We start from the raw sequence: 16770 nt of genomic DNA on the forward strand, positions 1-16770 counted from the left end.
GTAGGGCATTTGAAAAAGAAAAGAAAACAGAAAACACTAAACTGACTTATTTTCCATTTAGAGATCATTGGAGCTGAGAGGTAAGGACTCATTTTATTCATTATTTCATGCTGGTGTTGTAATGATCTCAGCGGTCCACCTGACTGATGGCTAAGAATAGATAAGTTCTATCCATCCATCCATAGCCGCTTATCCTGTTCTACAGGGTCGCAGGCAGGCTGGAGCCTATCCCAGCTGACTATGGGTGAGAGGTGGGGTACACCCTGGACAAGTCGCCAGGTCATCACAGGGCTGACACATAGAGACACAACCATTCACACTCACGATCAATTTAGAGCCACCAATTAGCCTAACCTGCATGTCTTTGGACTGTGGGGGGAAACGGAGCACCCGGAGGAAACCCACACAGACACGGGGAGAACATGCAAACTCCTCCACTGGGCTTGAACCCAAAGCCTTCTTGCTGTGAGGCGATACTGTTAACCACTGGGCCACCCTAGATAAGTTCTAGTTTATGGGAATCCAAGGGCATAGGTTCGATATTAACACTGGTGGGGACATAAACCCAATGCCAACCTCCAGTGGTGCCAACTTCAGGCCAACATTAGAGGGTCACAATATTTTGCTCCGTTGTGTTCCACTAAAAGAGTATCCATGATCTCTCCAAAGTCCAGACTTTTAAATTTTGAAGTTCAGAACTGTAGTAATTCATTAATAATAATAATAATAATAATAATAATAATAATAATAATTAAAGCCGCAAGCGGCCTCGACGGGCCCTCGCGCCAGCGGCCAAGGGGGGCGGGGGCATGCGTCCCCGCGAAATACCTTCCACAGCTTCTGCGGCAAGAGACATTACTCCCACAATGGCGACAAAGCACAGAATTGGACACATGGCAACAATAGGGTCTCGCACTTCGTGCGTTGTCGACCATGGCAAGCGCCTCAATAAGGGTCTTGAAAAGAGTTTGCTTGCCCAGGTTGACAAATCAGAAGCTGCAATATCATTTTTGCCATAATCAGCACCCCCAGGGGCGAAAGTGCACAAAATTTGGCGTATATGTCAGGTGAGCTACGAAGAGTTTGCGTATGAAGTTTGATGACAATTGAGTAAATAGAAGATGAGATATAGATTTTTGAAGAATAAATTTTTTGGTTTTTCCCATATCAGTAGGTGGCGCTATGCTGTACATGAGCGATTATGAGTTGGAAAAATAAGTGTCTACAACAGCAACGTACAATCACAAGGTAGTGGTGTGAAGGAAAAGCATTATGGAATTATTTACCAAAAACCCGTTTTGGAGCAATTGCGTGGGCCAAAAACAGCGCCCCCCATGGACGAAAATTCCCAAAATGAGGTATACATGGCATGGGAGGTAGTAAGAGGGTGGCCGTGAAGTTTGACCAAATTTGAGGAAAGATTGGATTTTTTGCCCAAAAATAGCGCCCCCAGTGGCGAAACATCACAGAAATTGGGTCACATGTCAGAAGCCCAACGAGTGATTTGCGTGTGAAGTATGAGCAGTGTTGAGCAATTAGAAGATTTGTTATGAATTTTTAAGCATGTAAAATTCTGCATTGAAAAATGATTGACGTATAACTTCTGAACGGTTTACCCTACGTGAAACGTATTTAGCTACTTTTGTCAGCCATGTCTGTAGATGATGTGTATCAATTTTGGTGACGTTCCTATGAACGGTCTAGGAGGAGTTGCGCCGTCTTCGTGGCCATGCATTTCGCACAAAAGTGAAATGACCTCACTTCCTGTAGGGCGTGGCTAATGCATTGGCATTACATTTTTGTCCGGCTTGGTGAGATACATAAGCGTACCAAAGGGCATGCCACTACTACAAACTACATGGCAACCAGGCACCTTAATGCGAGAGGCAAAAATCACAACACGTTAGGGGGCGCTATAGAGGCCCTGAGGCCCGCCTGGATCTGGGCTTCTGGTTCTCAGTAGCGGTGGCAGTCTAAGAAAAAGGAGCCAAATTTCGAGCGTTGTCGACCATGGCAAGCGCCCCAATAAGGGTCTTGTAAAGAGTTTGCTTGCCAAGGTTGACAAATCAGAAGCTGCAATATCATTTCTGCCATAACCAGCACCCCCAGGGGCGAAAGTGCACAAAATTTGGCGTATATGTCAGGTGAGCTATGAAGAGTTTGCGTATGAAGTGTGATGAAAATTGAGTAAATAGAAGATGAGATATAGATTTTTGAAGAATAAATTTTTTGGTTTTTCCCATGTCAGTAGGTGGCGCTATGCTGTACATGAGCGATTATGAGTTGGAAAAATAAGTGTCCACAACAGCAACGTACTATCACAAGGTAGTGGTGTGAAGGAAAAGCATTAGGGAATTATTAACCAAAAACCCATTTTGGAGAAATTGCGTCGGCCAAAAACAGCGCCCCCCATGGACGAAAATTCCCAAAATGTGGTATACATGACATGGGAGGTAGTAAGAGGGTGGCCGTGAAGTTTGACCAAATTTGAGGAAAGATTGGATTTTTTGCCCCAAAATAGCGCCCCCAGTGGCGAAATATCACAGAAATTGGGTAACATGTCAGAAGCCCAATGAGTGATTAGCGTGTGAAGTATGGGCAGTTTTGAGCAATTAGAAGATTTGTTATGAATTTTTTAGCATGTAAAATTTTGAAGTGAAAATTGATTGACGTATAACTTCTGAACGGTTGATCCTACGTGAAACGTATTTAGTAACTTTTGTCAGCCATGTCTGTAGATGATGTGTATCAATTTTGGTGACATTCCTATGAACGGTCTAGGAGGAGTTGCGCCGTCTTCGTGGTCATGCATTTCGCACAAAAGTGAAATGACCTCACTTCCTGTAGGGCGTGGCTAATGCATTGGCATTACATTTTTGTCCGGCTTAGTGAGATACATATGCGTACCAAATGGCATGCCACTACTACAAACTATATGGCAACCAGGCACCTTAATGCGGGAGGCCAAAATCACAACGACTTAGGGGGCGCTATAGAGGCCCTGAGCCCCGGGCAAGTTTGGGCTTCTGGTTCTGAGTAGCGGTGGCAATTCTCGGAAGTGCTGCCAAATTTCGTGCGTTTTCGCCCATGGCAAGCGCCCCGAAAATGGCCCAACAGCGGAGAAAAATAAAGAAGAAGAAGAAGACGGAAGAATAATAATAGTGAACTCTTACAAGAACAATAGGGCCTTCGCCCATAGGGCTCGGGCCCTAATAATAATCAATTTATTTGATTAATTGCAAATCTTGCATGTGATGATTAACTCATTCTACCAATTTGCAAATGTGCTTTACAAGCGAATAACGCACTGACTGTCAGGAGGGTGTATGTTCTTTTCCCCTCATAAATGGAAGTAAAATGCATCCGGAGCACGCTGTGTTCCATGAGGCTGGCAGGGGGCGTGGCTCTCTGTGGGCTCTGTAACGAGTTTTAGAATGCTTGATTAAGCTGATGTGTGATTGGTCTAACGGTAAAACAGGACGAGGGCTCGAGAACTTTGACACGTTGAAAGGTTACAATTTTACTTGGCAACAGAATGTATCTGAAGCCTGATTGGTTGTTGTTATATTATTGCCCTTTTATTGTCTTCTTGAGGCCAGAGAGGCGGGACTAACCAATAATTTCTGATCAAGGAGGCGGAGGCTGTTTTGCTTATTACGTGAAATGTTTTATTTGATTAAAAGGTGTCTGGGCCACGAACAATGTCCACATCACCATCGGGTTGCTGTTGTTTACATGTCATGTTACACGAACTTGGTCAGGGTTCTGCAGGTCTTCACTGAAGCGCTTCAAATTGAGGGTTAGCGGGCTGCTCAAGTTTGCAGGCACTTCACAAGCAAGACTCGGCGCAATATTAGCCAACATTAGCACAGTCTGATATGATTTATATGTCTTTGTGACCTTAATGAACACCGGTTGTTATCAGTATCAAGTCGGATTGTTATTTACATTCCACACAAACTTAGAAAACAGTCATATTCGTATGTTGTAGTTGTCGTTTTTACACACTGAATCCGAGCTGTTGTTAACTGATTCATTTTACAAGCTACATTCCTCAAGGACAGTTTGCTAGCTTGCTGCACTGCAACCGCACTTGCTAATTGACACGGAAGCAAGCCTTGCTTGCTGTTTAAGTGACCACGCCCCCAGAGCGAATTATTCATGCTCGAATAGGCCATTTGGAGGAATTGGTCACGTGTCAATTTTCCCCATAGCAACAAGCCCGTGGTGGGCAAGCTCACTTGACATTCCTTGACAACCATAAGAGTTTGACTGGCGATGCGAAGCAATCCATTTCTAGAATAGCTGTTTTTACCTTTTCTGACCCGAATTTGCGTGTGTACTTGGAAAAAGTTTGTGGTTTTAACTTCTGTCGTAAGTTAAAGCGAATCATTGGCCGTAAAAGAGAGTTTTTTGGACTCAAATGGTCGCCGCCGAAAGAAATTCACGTGCGAAATGGCGGATCTCTCAGGTATGTTTATAACTTATAATTTCTCCTTTTCTACCTTTATCATTCGCTTAATGCGTGAAGATTCTTGAAAATAAATACAGAGATCCGCCATTTCACACGTGAATTTATTTAGGCGGCGACCAACTTGAGAGAAAATGGTCTTTATGTGATTGTTATTGCACTGACATTTCTTACTGATGTAAACATTATTTATTATGTATAACATTTTCCATATCAATTAGAGTTAGTGTGGTTTATCGTGTGTGTCCTTCAGATGGAGTCTCGCGGCCTCCTCGCGCTCCCACTGTTGCTCTGGTTCTGTTGCCATGGCGCCCTCTCGTGTCCGGTGCGCTGCACGTGTCATTTCGGCATCCAGTCCACAGAGACGGTGTGTCCCGACGCGGCGCTCTCGCATTACCCTAGCGACGGTCTCCCAGGCAACACCACCTCCCTAACCATCCAGTTCACCAATCTGAGCAGCATCTCCGCCCACCATCTGGGAGCCACGCCCCTTCTCCAGGAGCTCCACCTACCAGGAAACAGACTCAGCAGCTTACCTGAGGACCTGCTTACTGGTCTTTATCACCTGCACACCATAGACCTTACAGGTGTGTGTTTGAACATGTACTGTGTATGTAAGCAGGATACACACAATGGATCTTATCTATCAATCTTTTTGCATGTAAATCTTATGTAAACTTGTTAGCTGCATTTACAAAGGTTCCAGAAATGTTAATTTTCTTGCACTCACATGTATATGTTGATCACTATGGCAACAGGGGCGTGGCCAAGCGGCAGTTTGTGAATGGAGGGTGGGGTCGGGGAAGGTAAGTGGCTAAGTCATTACACCTGGGCCCTGTACTACGAAGCGGGTTTTCTGGCTTACCAGGGTAACTTCGAGAGTAACTTGATCACGTGCAGCGTAACTTCCCGATTAACCCATACTACGAAAGTTGGCTATGTTCAAACCGAGGTATGCTGCCATGGCAACTTACGCTGCATCTCAAACCTGCTCATCTCAGGTTATGTTCTTGGTTAACCCGAGGTTTCCGATTAACCACACCCTTTTTAAACACCACCTCTCCACCGACATTTCCTCTAGAGACAATGCCAGCGTACCTGGATGACCCGTGCGATATCGGAGCGCAGATTAGAGATGGGATTTATGGCTCTTTGATCGCATCTTTGTGATCCGTTCTTTGAAAAGAGCCGTTCAAAAGACTGGCTCATTTGGCTCTTTTTAAATATTTATTCAGTTTTAAGAAGACAGCGTCTAAAGAAGCCAGATCCCTCTGCTTAGACAGTGACATCAATATTTCTGGACATACCTTTTATATAAAGCAACCTAGACTTACATTATTGTAACCCCTAAACGCTCATAAATAACCATTAAAAAACAATGAGGGCTTCAATGAATGTCCATGCAGAACGGCTTTTCTGTAAAAAAAAAAGAACCCACCCAAGAACATAGTTACCAAGAACGCAAGAATATTTTATAAAAAACACTTGTTTTACAAAAATATTTAAGTCTGAGATACAAAATAGATACAACTACAATAAATATAACACAAGAACTAGTTATCACACAAGAACATTTGAATAGAAAAAAACAAACTTTCTATATTAAAAATATTGAAATTGTAACAAAAATAAATACAACTAAACAGTCAGATAAATAGATAGTTATAACAAGAACACAAGATTATTTTAATAGGAAAAAACAAACTATCAATGCAAAAAATATTATTATTAGAAAAATAGATACAACTAGACAAACAGATAAATAAATAAAATACACAAAAATAGAACAAACAAAATGACGATAGAATAAATTAAATGAACATCCATGCAAAGTAGTTTTCCCACAATATTATCATTAATATCACACAACAACATTATAAACTATATACAAAACAATTTCAACTATTAGGCAAACAGATAAAACTTGAATAAATAAAAGGCAAATGAATGCTTGCTTGCACGCGCACACACACCATTATGAATGATGTTTTTATATTTCATTTTCACCTGTTGCCAGGTGCGTTTGGCACTGCTGTTGCCTCTGAAATGTTCACAGGACATACACCAACTTAGTCAAAGGGACTGAACAGTCAGCCATCCTAATTCATGTGACTCTGTGCACAGATCAGCTTAAGTAGGCTACTCCATGAATTTACCATACCAAATTTTATTCAGGATTTTTCGGACATTGAACAAGCTATATATGACTGGGGCCACGTCGAAGGACCAGTTTCTGTGACTTGTGATTGATCATGAAGCTTTCTCTCATCCTATACTTCTGTTCTGGAACATGTAGAAGGGAGAATGCACTTGCACATTTACCCAATCGGCAATTCGTTGCCAACATGCTTGCCGCTCCTTATTGGCAGCCGCTGTGTTAGATTTTGCTCTTAATGTTGTTTTGAACTCCTCGTAGCTTTGCATTATGACAGCGCATTCTTCCTCCGTGAAGTACGGCGACCGTGCCATTGTGAACAGTGGCGATTTGCGCTGATAATCTCCCCTTTAACGTGAACGCGCATTAACCCCGATTAGGTTAACACAGGTTCACCAAATCAACTTCATAACTGGCGTCGTAGTACCGTTTAACCCCAAACAAGATAACCAGGTTTTGTCAACCCTGGTTTAGCGGGGGAACCCTGGGTTACTTCTGGGTAGGTTAACCTCCGTTCGTAGTACAGGGCCCTGGTGTCAATTAATGTGTGTTTGTTGTAGGGTGCCATCCCTGCAACAAACACATGCACTTACACTACGTTCACACTGCAAGGCTTAATGCTCAATTCCGATTTTTTTGTGAGGTCGTTCACATTAACAAATATATGCGACTTGTATGTGATCCTCAGTATGAACAAAAAGCGACCTAAAAGTGTTCCGCATGCGCATTGCAGGATACGACGACGTCGCACGCAGTGAGCATGGCCAGTGTTTACGGAAGTAACCTAAAGTTTCCTGTGTATGACAGTAGCCAGTATGGAGTACCTGGCGATGATGCAATTGTTGTTGCGACGGAGCCAGAACGTGCACAATAGCCTGATGTTAAGGAGGAGGTTGAGAAGGAAGAGGGCAAGGGTTTTGGCTCAGGCGTTCTGCGGGGTAGTGACTGCAACCTCCATTCAAAGGAACATCAAAGCCATGTTGTTGTAACTTTTTTTGAGAGACCCGCCGCCTACTTCAGCGCAGAATAGTGACGTTTGTGGCTTGTTGATGACGTGTAAGTCGGATGAATGCGACCTGGCGGTTCAGACTGAAGTCGCGTATGAAAAGATCGGATAGGAATCGGAATTAGGACCACATATCCAAACGGCCTGGGTCGGATTTGAAAAAATCGGATCTGTGTCGTTCACATTGTCAATAAAAGATCGGATACAGGTCACATATGGGCGAAAAAATCAGATTTGAGTCACTTCAGCCTGCAGTGTGAATGTAGTGATATTGACACCAGGTGTAATGACTTAGCCACTTACCTTCCCTGACCCCGCCCTCCATTCACAAACTGCTGCTTGGCCACGCCCCCTGTTGCCACAATCACCTCTAATGTGCACAGCATGTTTCTGACAGCTCATTTGCATTTTGTAACACCCACAAAACTCCATAAGAGTGCACAGACAGCTGGGAGTACGAAATGAACAATCAGGGTAAAGTCTGAAAAACAGAAGTGGAAGTTATTTTTACTCACTTCTGTTCTGCTAATTAAAATATTTAATACAATAATAATAATAACACTAAATCTTCTGTAAGCTGAGGCATTTGTTTACAGTTTACGGCTTTGCGCAGACACCCCGTCCCATCCTCCATTTATACAGTGTCATTTATTTTGTGGTGACTGAATTAGTTTTATTTGTCCTAATTTATGGGTTTGTGCTGGCTCGCTTTCCTTATTTTTTTGTATTCTTTACTTAATGCCAACTTTACAAACTGTCTGGGTTTCACAAAGTATTCTCAATGATGTTCTTATGGGATTCATGCTGACCTCGTGAATTACCATAATAATGTGTTTTTGGTGTCTGTTAAATGCTGCAAATGTAATAAAAATAAGCATTTTAAACTCGATAGTATATTTCAGATATAAAGCTGCATTAATCCATGGGAAGGCGGCACGGTGGTGTAGTGGTTAGCACTGTCGCCTCACATCAAGAAGGTCCTGGGTTCGAGCCCAGTGGCTGATGAGGGCCTTTCTGTGTGGAGTTTGCATGTTCTCCCTGTGTCTGTGTGGGTTTCCTCCAGGTGCTCCGGTTTCCCCCACAGTCCAAAGACATGCAGGTTAGGCTAACTGGTGGCTCGAAATTGACCGTAGGTGTGAATGTGAGTGTGAATGGTTGTGTGTCTCTGTGTCAGCCCTGTGATGACCTGGTGACTTGTCCAGGGTGTACCCCGCCTTTCACCCGTAGTCAGCTGGGATAGACTCCAGCTTGCCTGCGACCCTGTAGAACAGGATAAAGCGGCTACAGATAATGGATGGATAATCCATGGGAATTAAATCAGATCCAGAAGCATTTGGACAGTGATACAATTTTTGTGATTTTGTAGCTTTAATTCAAGGGGATTGACAAAAATATCGCATTAACTGTTTAGGAATTACAGCCATTTTTACATAGTTCCTCCATTTTCACAGGCTCAGAAGTAATTGTTCAGTTGACTGATTATGGCCAGGTGTCGCCCGTTTCCTCATTATTTCATGACAAAATAAAGAGAAAAGGACTGGAGTTGATTCTACAACCCAGATTCCAAAAAAGTTGGGACAAAGTACAAATTGTAAATAAAAACGGAATGCAGTGATGTGGAAGCTTCAAAATTCCATATTTTATTCAGAATAGAACATAGATGACATATCAAATGTTTCAACTGAGAAAATGTATCATTTAAAGAGAAAAATTAGGTGATTTTAAATTTCATGACAACAACACGTCTCAAAGTTGGGACAAGGCCATGTTTACCACTGTGAGACATCCCCTTTTCTCTTTACAACAGTCTGTAAACGTCTGGGGACTGAGGAGACAAGTTGCTCAAGTTTAGGGATAGGAATGTTAACCCATTCTTGTCTAATGTAGGATTCTAGTTGCTCAACTGTCTTGGGTCTTTTTTTGTCGTATCTTCCGTTTTATGATGCGCCAAATGTTTTCTATGGGTGAAAGATCTGGACTGCAGGCTGGCCAGTTCAGTACCCGGACCCTTCTTCTACGCAGCCATGATGCTGTAATTGATGCAGTATGTGGTTTGGCATTGTCATGTTGGAAAATGCAAGGTCTTCCCTGAAAGAGACGTCGTCTGGATGGGAGCATATGTTGCTCTAGAACCTGGATATACCTTTCAGCATTGATGGTGTCTTTCCAGATGTGTAAGCTGCCCATGCCACACGCACTAATGCAACCCCATACCATCAGAGATGCAGGCTTCTGAACTGAGCGCTGATAACAATTTGGGTCGTCCTTCTCCTCTTTAGTCCGAAAGACACGACGTCCCTGATTTCCATAAAGAACTTAATTTTGATTCGTCTGACCACAGAACAGTTTTCCACTTTGCCACAGTCCATTTTAAATGAGCCTTGGCCCAGAGAAGACGTCTGCGCTTCTGGATCAGGTTTAGATACGGCTTCTTCTTTGAACTATAGAGTTTTAGCTGGCAACGGCGGATGGCATGGTGAATTGTGTTCACAGATAACGTTCTCTAGAAATATTCCTGAGCCCATTTTGTGATTTCCAATACAGAAGCATGCCTGTATGTGATGCAGTGCCGTCTAAGGGCCCGAAGATCATGGGCACCCAGTATGGTTTTCCGGCCTTGACCCTTACGCACAGAGATTCTTCCAGATTCTCTGAATCTTTTGATGATATTATGCACTGTAGATGATGATATGTTCAAACTCTTTGCAATTTTACACTGTCGAACTCCTTTCTGATATTGCTCCACTATTTGTCGGCGCAGAATTAGGGGGATTGGTGATCCTCTTCCCATCTTTACTTCTGAGAGCCGCTGCCACTCCAAGATGCTCTTTTTTTACCCAGTCATGTTAATGACCTATTGCCAATTGACCTAATGAGTTGTAATTTGGTCCTCCAGCTGTTCCTTTTTTGTACCTTTAACTTTTCCAGCCTCTTATTGCCCCTGTCCCAACTTTTTTGAGATGTGTTGCTGTCATGAAATTTCAAATGAGCCAATATTTGGCATGAAATTTCAAAATGTCTCACTTTCGACATTTGATATGTTGTCTATGTTCTATTATGAATACAATATCAGTTTTTGAGATTTGTAAATTATTGGATTCCATTTTTATTTACAATTTGTACTTTGTCCCAACTTTTTTGGAATCGGGGTTGTACTTGTTGAATTGGCATCTGGAGTCCAGTCAATGAAACAAGTTTGGAGACATTGATTAGAGCTACTTTGACACTCAAATATTTTGAGTTTGCCATTCACTAGAAACATCTGCTGATGTGAACCATGCCTCAGAAAAAGGTCTTGGAAGATCTAAGCTCAAGAACGGTTGATTTGCATAAAGCTGGAAAGGGTTACAAAGCAATCTCAAAGTATTTAGAGTTTATTCAGTAGTCCACAGTTAGACAAACGAGATGATTTCATACTGTGGCTTGTCTCTGTTAAATGCAGAATCTTCAATGAGGTAAAGAAGAACCTTAGAGAAAAGGTTTGAAGGAATTATCGGAACTGGCTAATATCTCTGTTCATGAGTCTACCATACGCAAAACATTGTACACTATGGAATGCATTCAGTGGAAGGACACTGGAGGAAGATGTGCCTGAAGTTTGCCAAAGAGCACCTTGATACATATGGTGTAAAAAGGGCACAAAACCCAATGGTGAACTACGGTGGAGGGATGATTTAGGGCTGTTTTGCTGTCTCAGGGCATGGGCAGCTTGCCATCATTGAGGGGAAAATGAATTCCCAAGTTTCTCAAGGTATCATCCAGAATGTCAGGGTGGCTGTTTGCCAGTTGAAGCTCAGGAGAAGTTGGGTGATGAAGCAGGACAATGACCCTAAACGTTGAAGAAAATCTATGATCGATGGGTTTAAAAAAAGGAAACTCTGCCTTTTAGAGTGGCCTAGTCAGAGCCCAGACTGTAACGCAATAGAGAACTGTTCACACCAGACAGCCTAAGAATATGGCTGAGCTGAAACAGTTCTGTAAGGAAGAATGGTCCATAATTCCTCCTAAACGTGGTGCAGGTCTGATCCACAGCGGCCAGAAGTGCTTGTTTGAGGTTATTGCTGCCAAAGGAGGTTTGACGAGTTACTAAATAAAAGGGTTCACTTTTTTTTTTTTTTTTCCACCAACCCTGTGAATGTTTAATGGGTGTGTTCAATAAAGACATGAAAGATTATAATTGTGTGTTATTACAACCTCAATTCCAAAAAAATCTCTAGCCGCTTTATCCTTCTACAGGGTCGCAGGCAAGCTGGAGCCTATCCCAGCTGACTACGGGCGAAAGGCGGGGTACACCCTGGACAAGTCGCCAGGTCATCACAGGGCTGACACATAGACACAGACAACCATTCACACTCACATTCACACCTACGGTCAATTTAGAGTCACCAGTTAACCTAACCTGCATGTCTTTGGACTGTGGGGGAAACCGGAGCACCCGGAGGAAACCCACGCGGACACGGGGAGAACATGCAAACTCCACACAGAAAGGCCCTCGCCGGCCCCGGGGCTCGAACCCAGGACCTTCTTGCTGTGAGGCGACAGCGCTAACCACTACACCACCGTGCCGCCAAGTTGGGACACTGTAAACTGTAAATTAAAACAGAATGTTAAGATTTGCAAATCAGTGAAACCCTATATTTCATTGAAAATAGTACAAAGACAACATATCAAATGTTGAAACTGAGATTTTATTGCTTTTTGAAAAATATATGCTCATTTTGAATTTGATGTCAGCAACACGTTTCAAAAAAGTTGGGACGGGGCATATTTACTACTGTGTTGCATCACATCTACGTTTAACAACACTGTAAATGTTTGGGAACTGAGGAGACCAATTGCTGTAGTTTTGAAAGAGAAATGTTGTCCCATTCTTGCCTGATTATACAATTTCGGTTGCTCAACAGTTTTGGGTCTCCTTTGTCACATTTTGTGCTTCATAATGCGCCAAATGTTTTAAATGGGAGAGAAGTCTAGACTGCAGGCAGGCCAGTTTAGCACCCAGACTCTTACGACGGAGCCATGCAGTTTTAATATATGCAGAAAGCGGTTTGACATTGTCTTGCTGAAAGAAGGAAGGCCTTCCCTGAAAAAGATTTTGTTTGGATGGCAGCGTATTGCTCTGAAATGTGTTTATATCATTCAGCATTAATGATGCTTTCCCAGATGTACAAGCTCCCCATGTCATGTGCACTAATTCACCCTCATACCATCACAGATGCTGGCTTTTAAACTTTGCACTGATAACAAGCTGGATGGTCCCTCTCCTCTTTAGCCTGGAGGACGTGGTGTCCATGATTTCTAAAAATAATTTTTACTTTTGATTCGTCAGACCTCAGGGCAATTTTCCACTTCGCCTCAGTCCATCATAAAAGAGCTCAGGCCCAGAGAAGGTGGTGGTGTTTCTGGATATTGTTTATATCTGGTTTTAACTTGCATTTGTGGATGCAGTAATGAACTGTTTTCATAGACGATGGTTTTCTGAAGTGTTCCTGAGCCCATACAGTGATTTCCACTACAGACACCTGTCTGCTTTTAATGCAGTGTCTCCTGAGGGCCTGAAGATCACAGGCATCCAATGTCATTTTTCAGCCTTGTCTCTTGCATACAGAGATTTCTCCAGATTCTCTGAATCTTTTAATGATATTATGGACCATAGATGATGTGATACCCAAATTCTTTGCAATTTTACATTGAGGAACGTTATTCTTAAATTGTTGCACTGTTTGCCCATGCAGTCTTTTACAGAGTGGTGAACCCCTCCCCGTCTTTACTTCTGAGAGACTCCGCCTCTCTGGGATGCTCTTTTTATACCCAATCATGTTACTGACCTGTTGCCAATTAACCAAATTAGTTTTTGTTTGTTTGTTTCTTTGTTTGTTTTTTTGGGATTACACAACTTTTTCAGTCTTTTGTTGCCCCGTCCCAACTTTTTTGAAACATGTTGCTGACATCAAATTCAAAATGAGCATATATTTTTCAAAAGACAATAAAACTTCAGTTTCAGCATTTGATGTGTTGTCTTTGTACTATTTTCATTGAAATATATGGTTTCCATGATTCTGCAAATCTTAATTTTCTGTTTTTATTTATGTTTTACATAGTGTCCCAACATTTTTGGAATTGGGGTTGTAGTTAAAGTTTGTTCGTTTGTTCAGTGTTGTAAGTTGGATGAAGATCAGACTATATTTTAAGATAAAGTGATGCATAAATGCAGGTATTCCAAAAGGTTCACTTACTTTTTCTTGCCACTGTATATATCTTTGTCCTGTCTTATCTGTTGGTCTCATAAGAGCATGGAAAGACTTTTCCAAATTCGGGTCAAAAAAAAAATTTACTGGTATTTGCGAGCTAAGTTGCTAACTAGCTCAATTTCACTGAAGAAGGTAGTGACAGCTAGATATCTCGACCTATATCGGTAAATGAACAAAAATTAAACACAAATAATTAAACATAACATTATATTTGCTCCTTATTTACAATATTTACCAAGATAAAATAAGATTACAAAGATACAATTACAAGCTAAACTACAAGTGTAAAACAGTGTACTGAAAACTGAGCAGTCTAAGAGTCTGGTGCTGATATGCTAAAGTTTGAGTTCATTACTGTTTTAGTGATTGGCAGTTGTTTACAAGGTTATGCCCTTTTCAGAGATCTCCCAATCATCATATAGAGAAGCTGTGTGTCCAGGTACGACAAGCAAAGAGTGAAGTGTCCAGTAAATGTTGAGATTTTCTATGCAAATCCCATCAGCCCACACCGTTTCATCCCAAGAGAATCTGTGTATCTGGGCATCGCTCAATATGGCATAGTAAAAGCCTGTAGCCTAATGAACGTTAATCTTTCCTCGCATTAAAACACAGTGTACTTGAATCTGTCATAGAAGAGATGTTTCAATGCAGGCTGCGCCATCTACCGAAGACAGTTTGCATGAAATGAATGAACAGCGTGATATTGTAGTGAGATATTTGCTAATTTGATCCACTAGCATATTGAATTTCATCAAATTTCAAATGCAGTTTTAAAGGACAGTGATTTATGACTTGTTCTACGTCAATGTATTCAGATACCTGTATAAACATGGAGGCCATGTGCTGAGGAGAGTAGTTTTGCCAAGGTTTTGGTAGTAAATATTAATTTTCTTTATGTACGTGTGTGGGTTTTCCCCTTAGGTAACCAGCTACAGGAGCTGCCTGCTCGGGTGTTCTATCAAGCCCCGCTCCTCAACCTGGTTCTTAAAGACAACTGGCTCACGAGCGCCAATGCTGACTGGCTGCCCACCAACAGCAACCTCACGTGGCTTGATCTGTCAGGGAATAAGCTGAAGAAAATTCCCTCTGCTCTGCTTCAGAGGCTGAGCCACCTGGAAACTCTGCACCTCTCACAGAACCTGCTAGAGGCACTTCCAGCTGAGAGCCTCCACTCCCTTCATGCTCTACAGAGACTGCACCTGGACGAGAACAAACTTCAGTCCTTGGACGCTAAGGCTTTTAGCCACAACGCTAACCTGACTCACCTGTTCCTTCAGAAGAACAAACTACAGTCTGTCCCGGCTACAGTGTTCCAGGGCCTCGAGCGGCTACAATACCTGGACCTCTCAGAGAATCGGCTGACGTTCCTGGTACCTGGCACCCTTGGTTTAGGGGTCGGCTGGTTGGATTTGGCCTTTAACCCCTGGCATTGTGATGCTAAAATAGAGTACCTGTGGAAAAGGCTAAACAACATGCCGGTGCAGTCCGAGCCGAGGTGCGCCTCACCTGAGACGCTAAAGGACAAAGCCATCGCAGCACTTACACCCAAAGAGCTGGGCCTGGCAGACTGAAGAAAGGAAGGACGAAGATGAGATGGAGGAAGAAGAAAGCTGGAAATGTTTAAATTGGTGAATAGAAGAGTGAGAAGAGCAGAGCAAGAAATAAACAAATGCAGTTTGAAAATCAGAACAGCAAAAATAAAGCAAATTAACTGAACTTTCATGTTGTGTTTAAAAGCACAGTGATGAAATGGAACAAAAGTAATGTTTTCTAATCTGAAGATGACAAAATAAATGATTTTGTATAATAAAAGGAGTCATGTATTTGTTCAATTGTTATCTCTGACCTCACAAATTACTACAAATTCCCTCCATACATACAGAAATGTGTGTGTGTGTGTGTGTGTGTGTGTGTGTGTGTGTGTGTGTTGACATCTGGCTAGAGTATTTACTGTATTAAAGACTTGGGATCCACTTTACACTCAACAGGCACTTTATTAGATACACTCATACCCCTGCTGTTTGATGCAGTTCTCTAATCAGCCAATCCCTTGACAGCAGCACAATGCATCAAATCATGCAGATACAAATCAAGAGCTTCAGTTAATGTTCACTTCAAACATCAGAATGGGAAAAATTGTGATCTCTGTGACTTTCACTGTGGCATGGGTGTTGGTGCCAGATGGACTGGTTTGAGTATTTCAGAAACTGCTGATCTCCTGGGGGTTTTCACCCACAACAGTCTCTAGAGTTTACACAGAATGGTGCGAAAAACAAACACTGAGTGGGTGACAGTTCTATGGGAGGAAACGTCTTGATAGAGATCAGAGGAAAATGGCCAGATTGGTTCAAGCTGCCAGGAAAGATATATGTAGTAACTCAAATAATCACTCTTTACAAACGTGGTGAGCAGAAAAGCATCTCGGCATGCACAAAGCATCAAATCTTGAGGTGGACGGGTGACAACAGTAGAAGACCACAAAAAAAAAAAAATCTCCTGCTCTTTTTCCAGTCTTCAACTGTCGAGTTTGGGTGAGATCACACTTTTTCTTCATTCTGATGTTTGATGTGAACATTGAAGCTCTTGATCTGTATCTGCATGATTTTTTTTCCACATTGTTCTGTTGCCACGTGATTGGCTGATTGGATACCTGCATGAATGTCCAGGTGGTCCTATTAAAGTGAACAGTCAGTGTAGTGGTAAATATTGTAGGCTCAAACAAAACCCAAAAAATAAATTCCTTTATACAGACAGATAATATCCATACAAGATGCGTTCACCTTTTCATATTTGTACCCGTATACTGTGTTTTAAAATAAAATGTCCCTGAGTGCTGACTTTCTCTGAGGTTCAAATACCACGCTCTGACATCAGATTGTGACGTTAT

General features: G+C 42.1%; 1 protein-coding gene across 1 annotated transcript in view; it reads left to right on the forward strand.

Annotated features, from left to right (window-relative positions):
- The window catches only part of si:dkey-90m5.4 (leucine-rich alpha-2-glycoprotein), a 38012-nt gene extending 22558 nt beyond the window's left edge, over positions 1-15454 (forward strand). The window contains exons 2-3 of the mRNA XM_060916041.1: positions 4725-5058; positions 14805-15454. Coding sequence (XP_060772024.1) covers positions 4725-5058; positions 14805-15454 — 984 coding nt within the window. The remainder of the gene's footprint in view (positions 1-4724; positions 5059-14804) is intronic.
- Positions 15455-16770: the final 1316 nt, after the last annotated feature.

Source organism: Neoarius graeffei, chromosome 3, assembly GCF_027579695.1.
Source record: "Neoarius graeffei isolate fNeoGra1 chromosome 3, fNeoGra1.pri, whole genome shotgun sequence".
Taxonomy (NCBI): domain Eukaryota; kingdom Metazoa; phylum Chordata; class Actinopteri; order Siluriformes; family Ariidae; genus Neoarius; species Neoarius graeffei.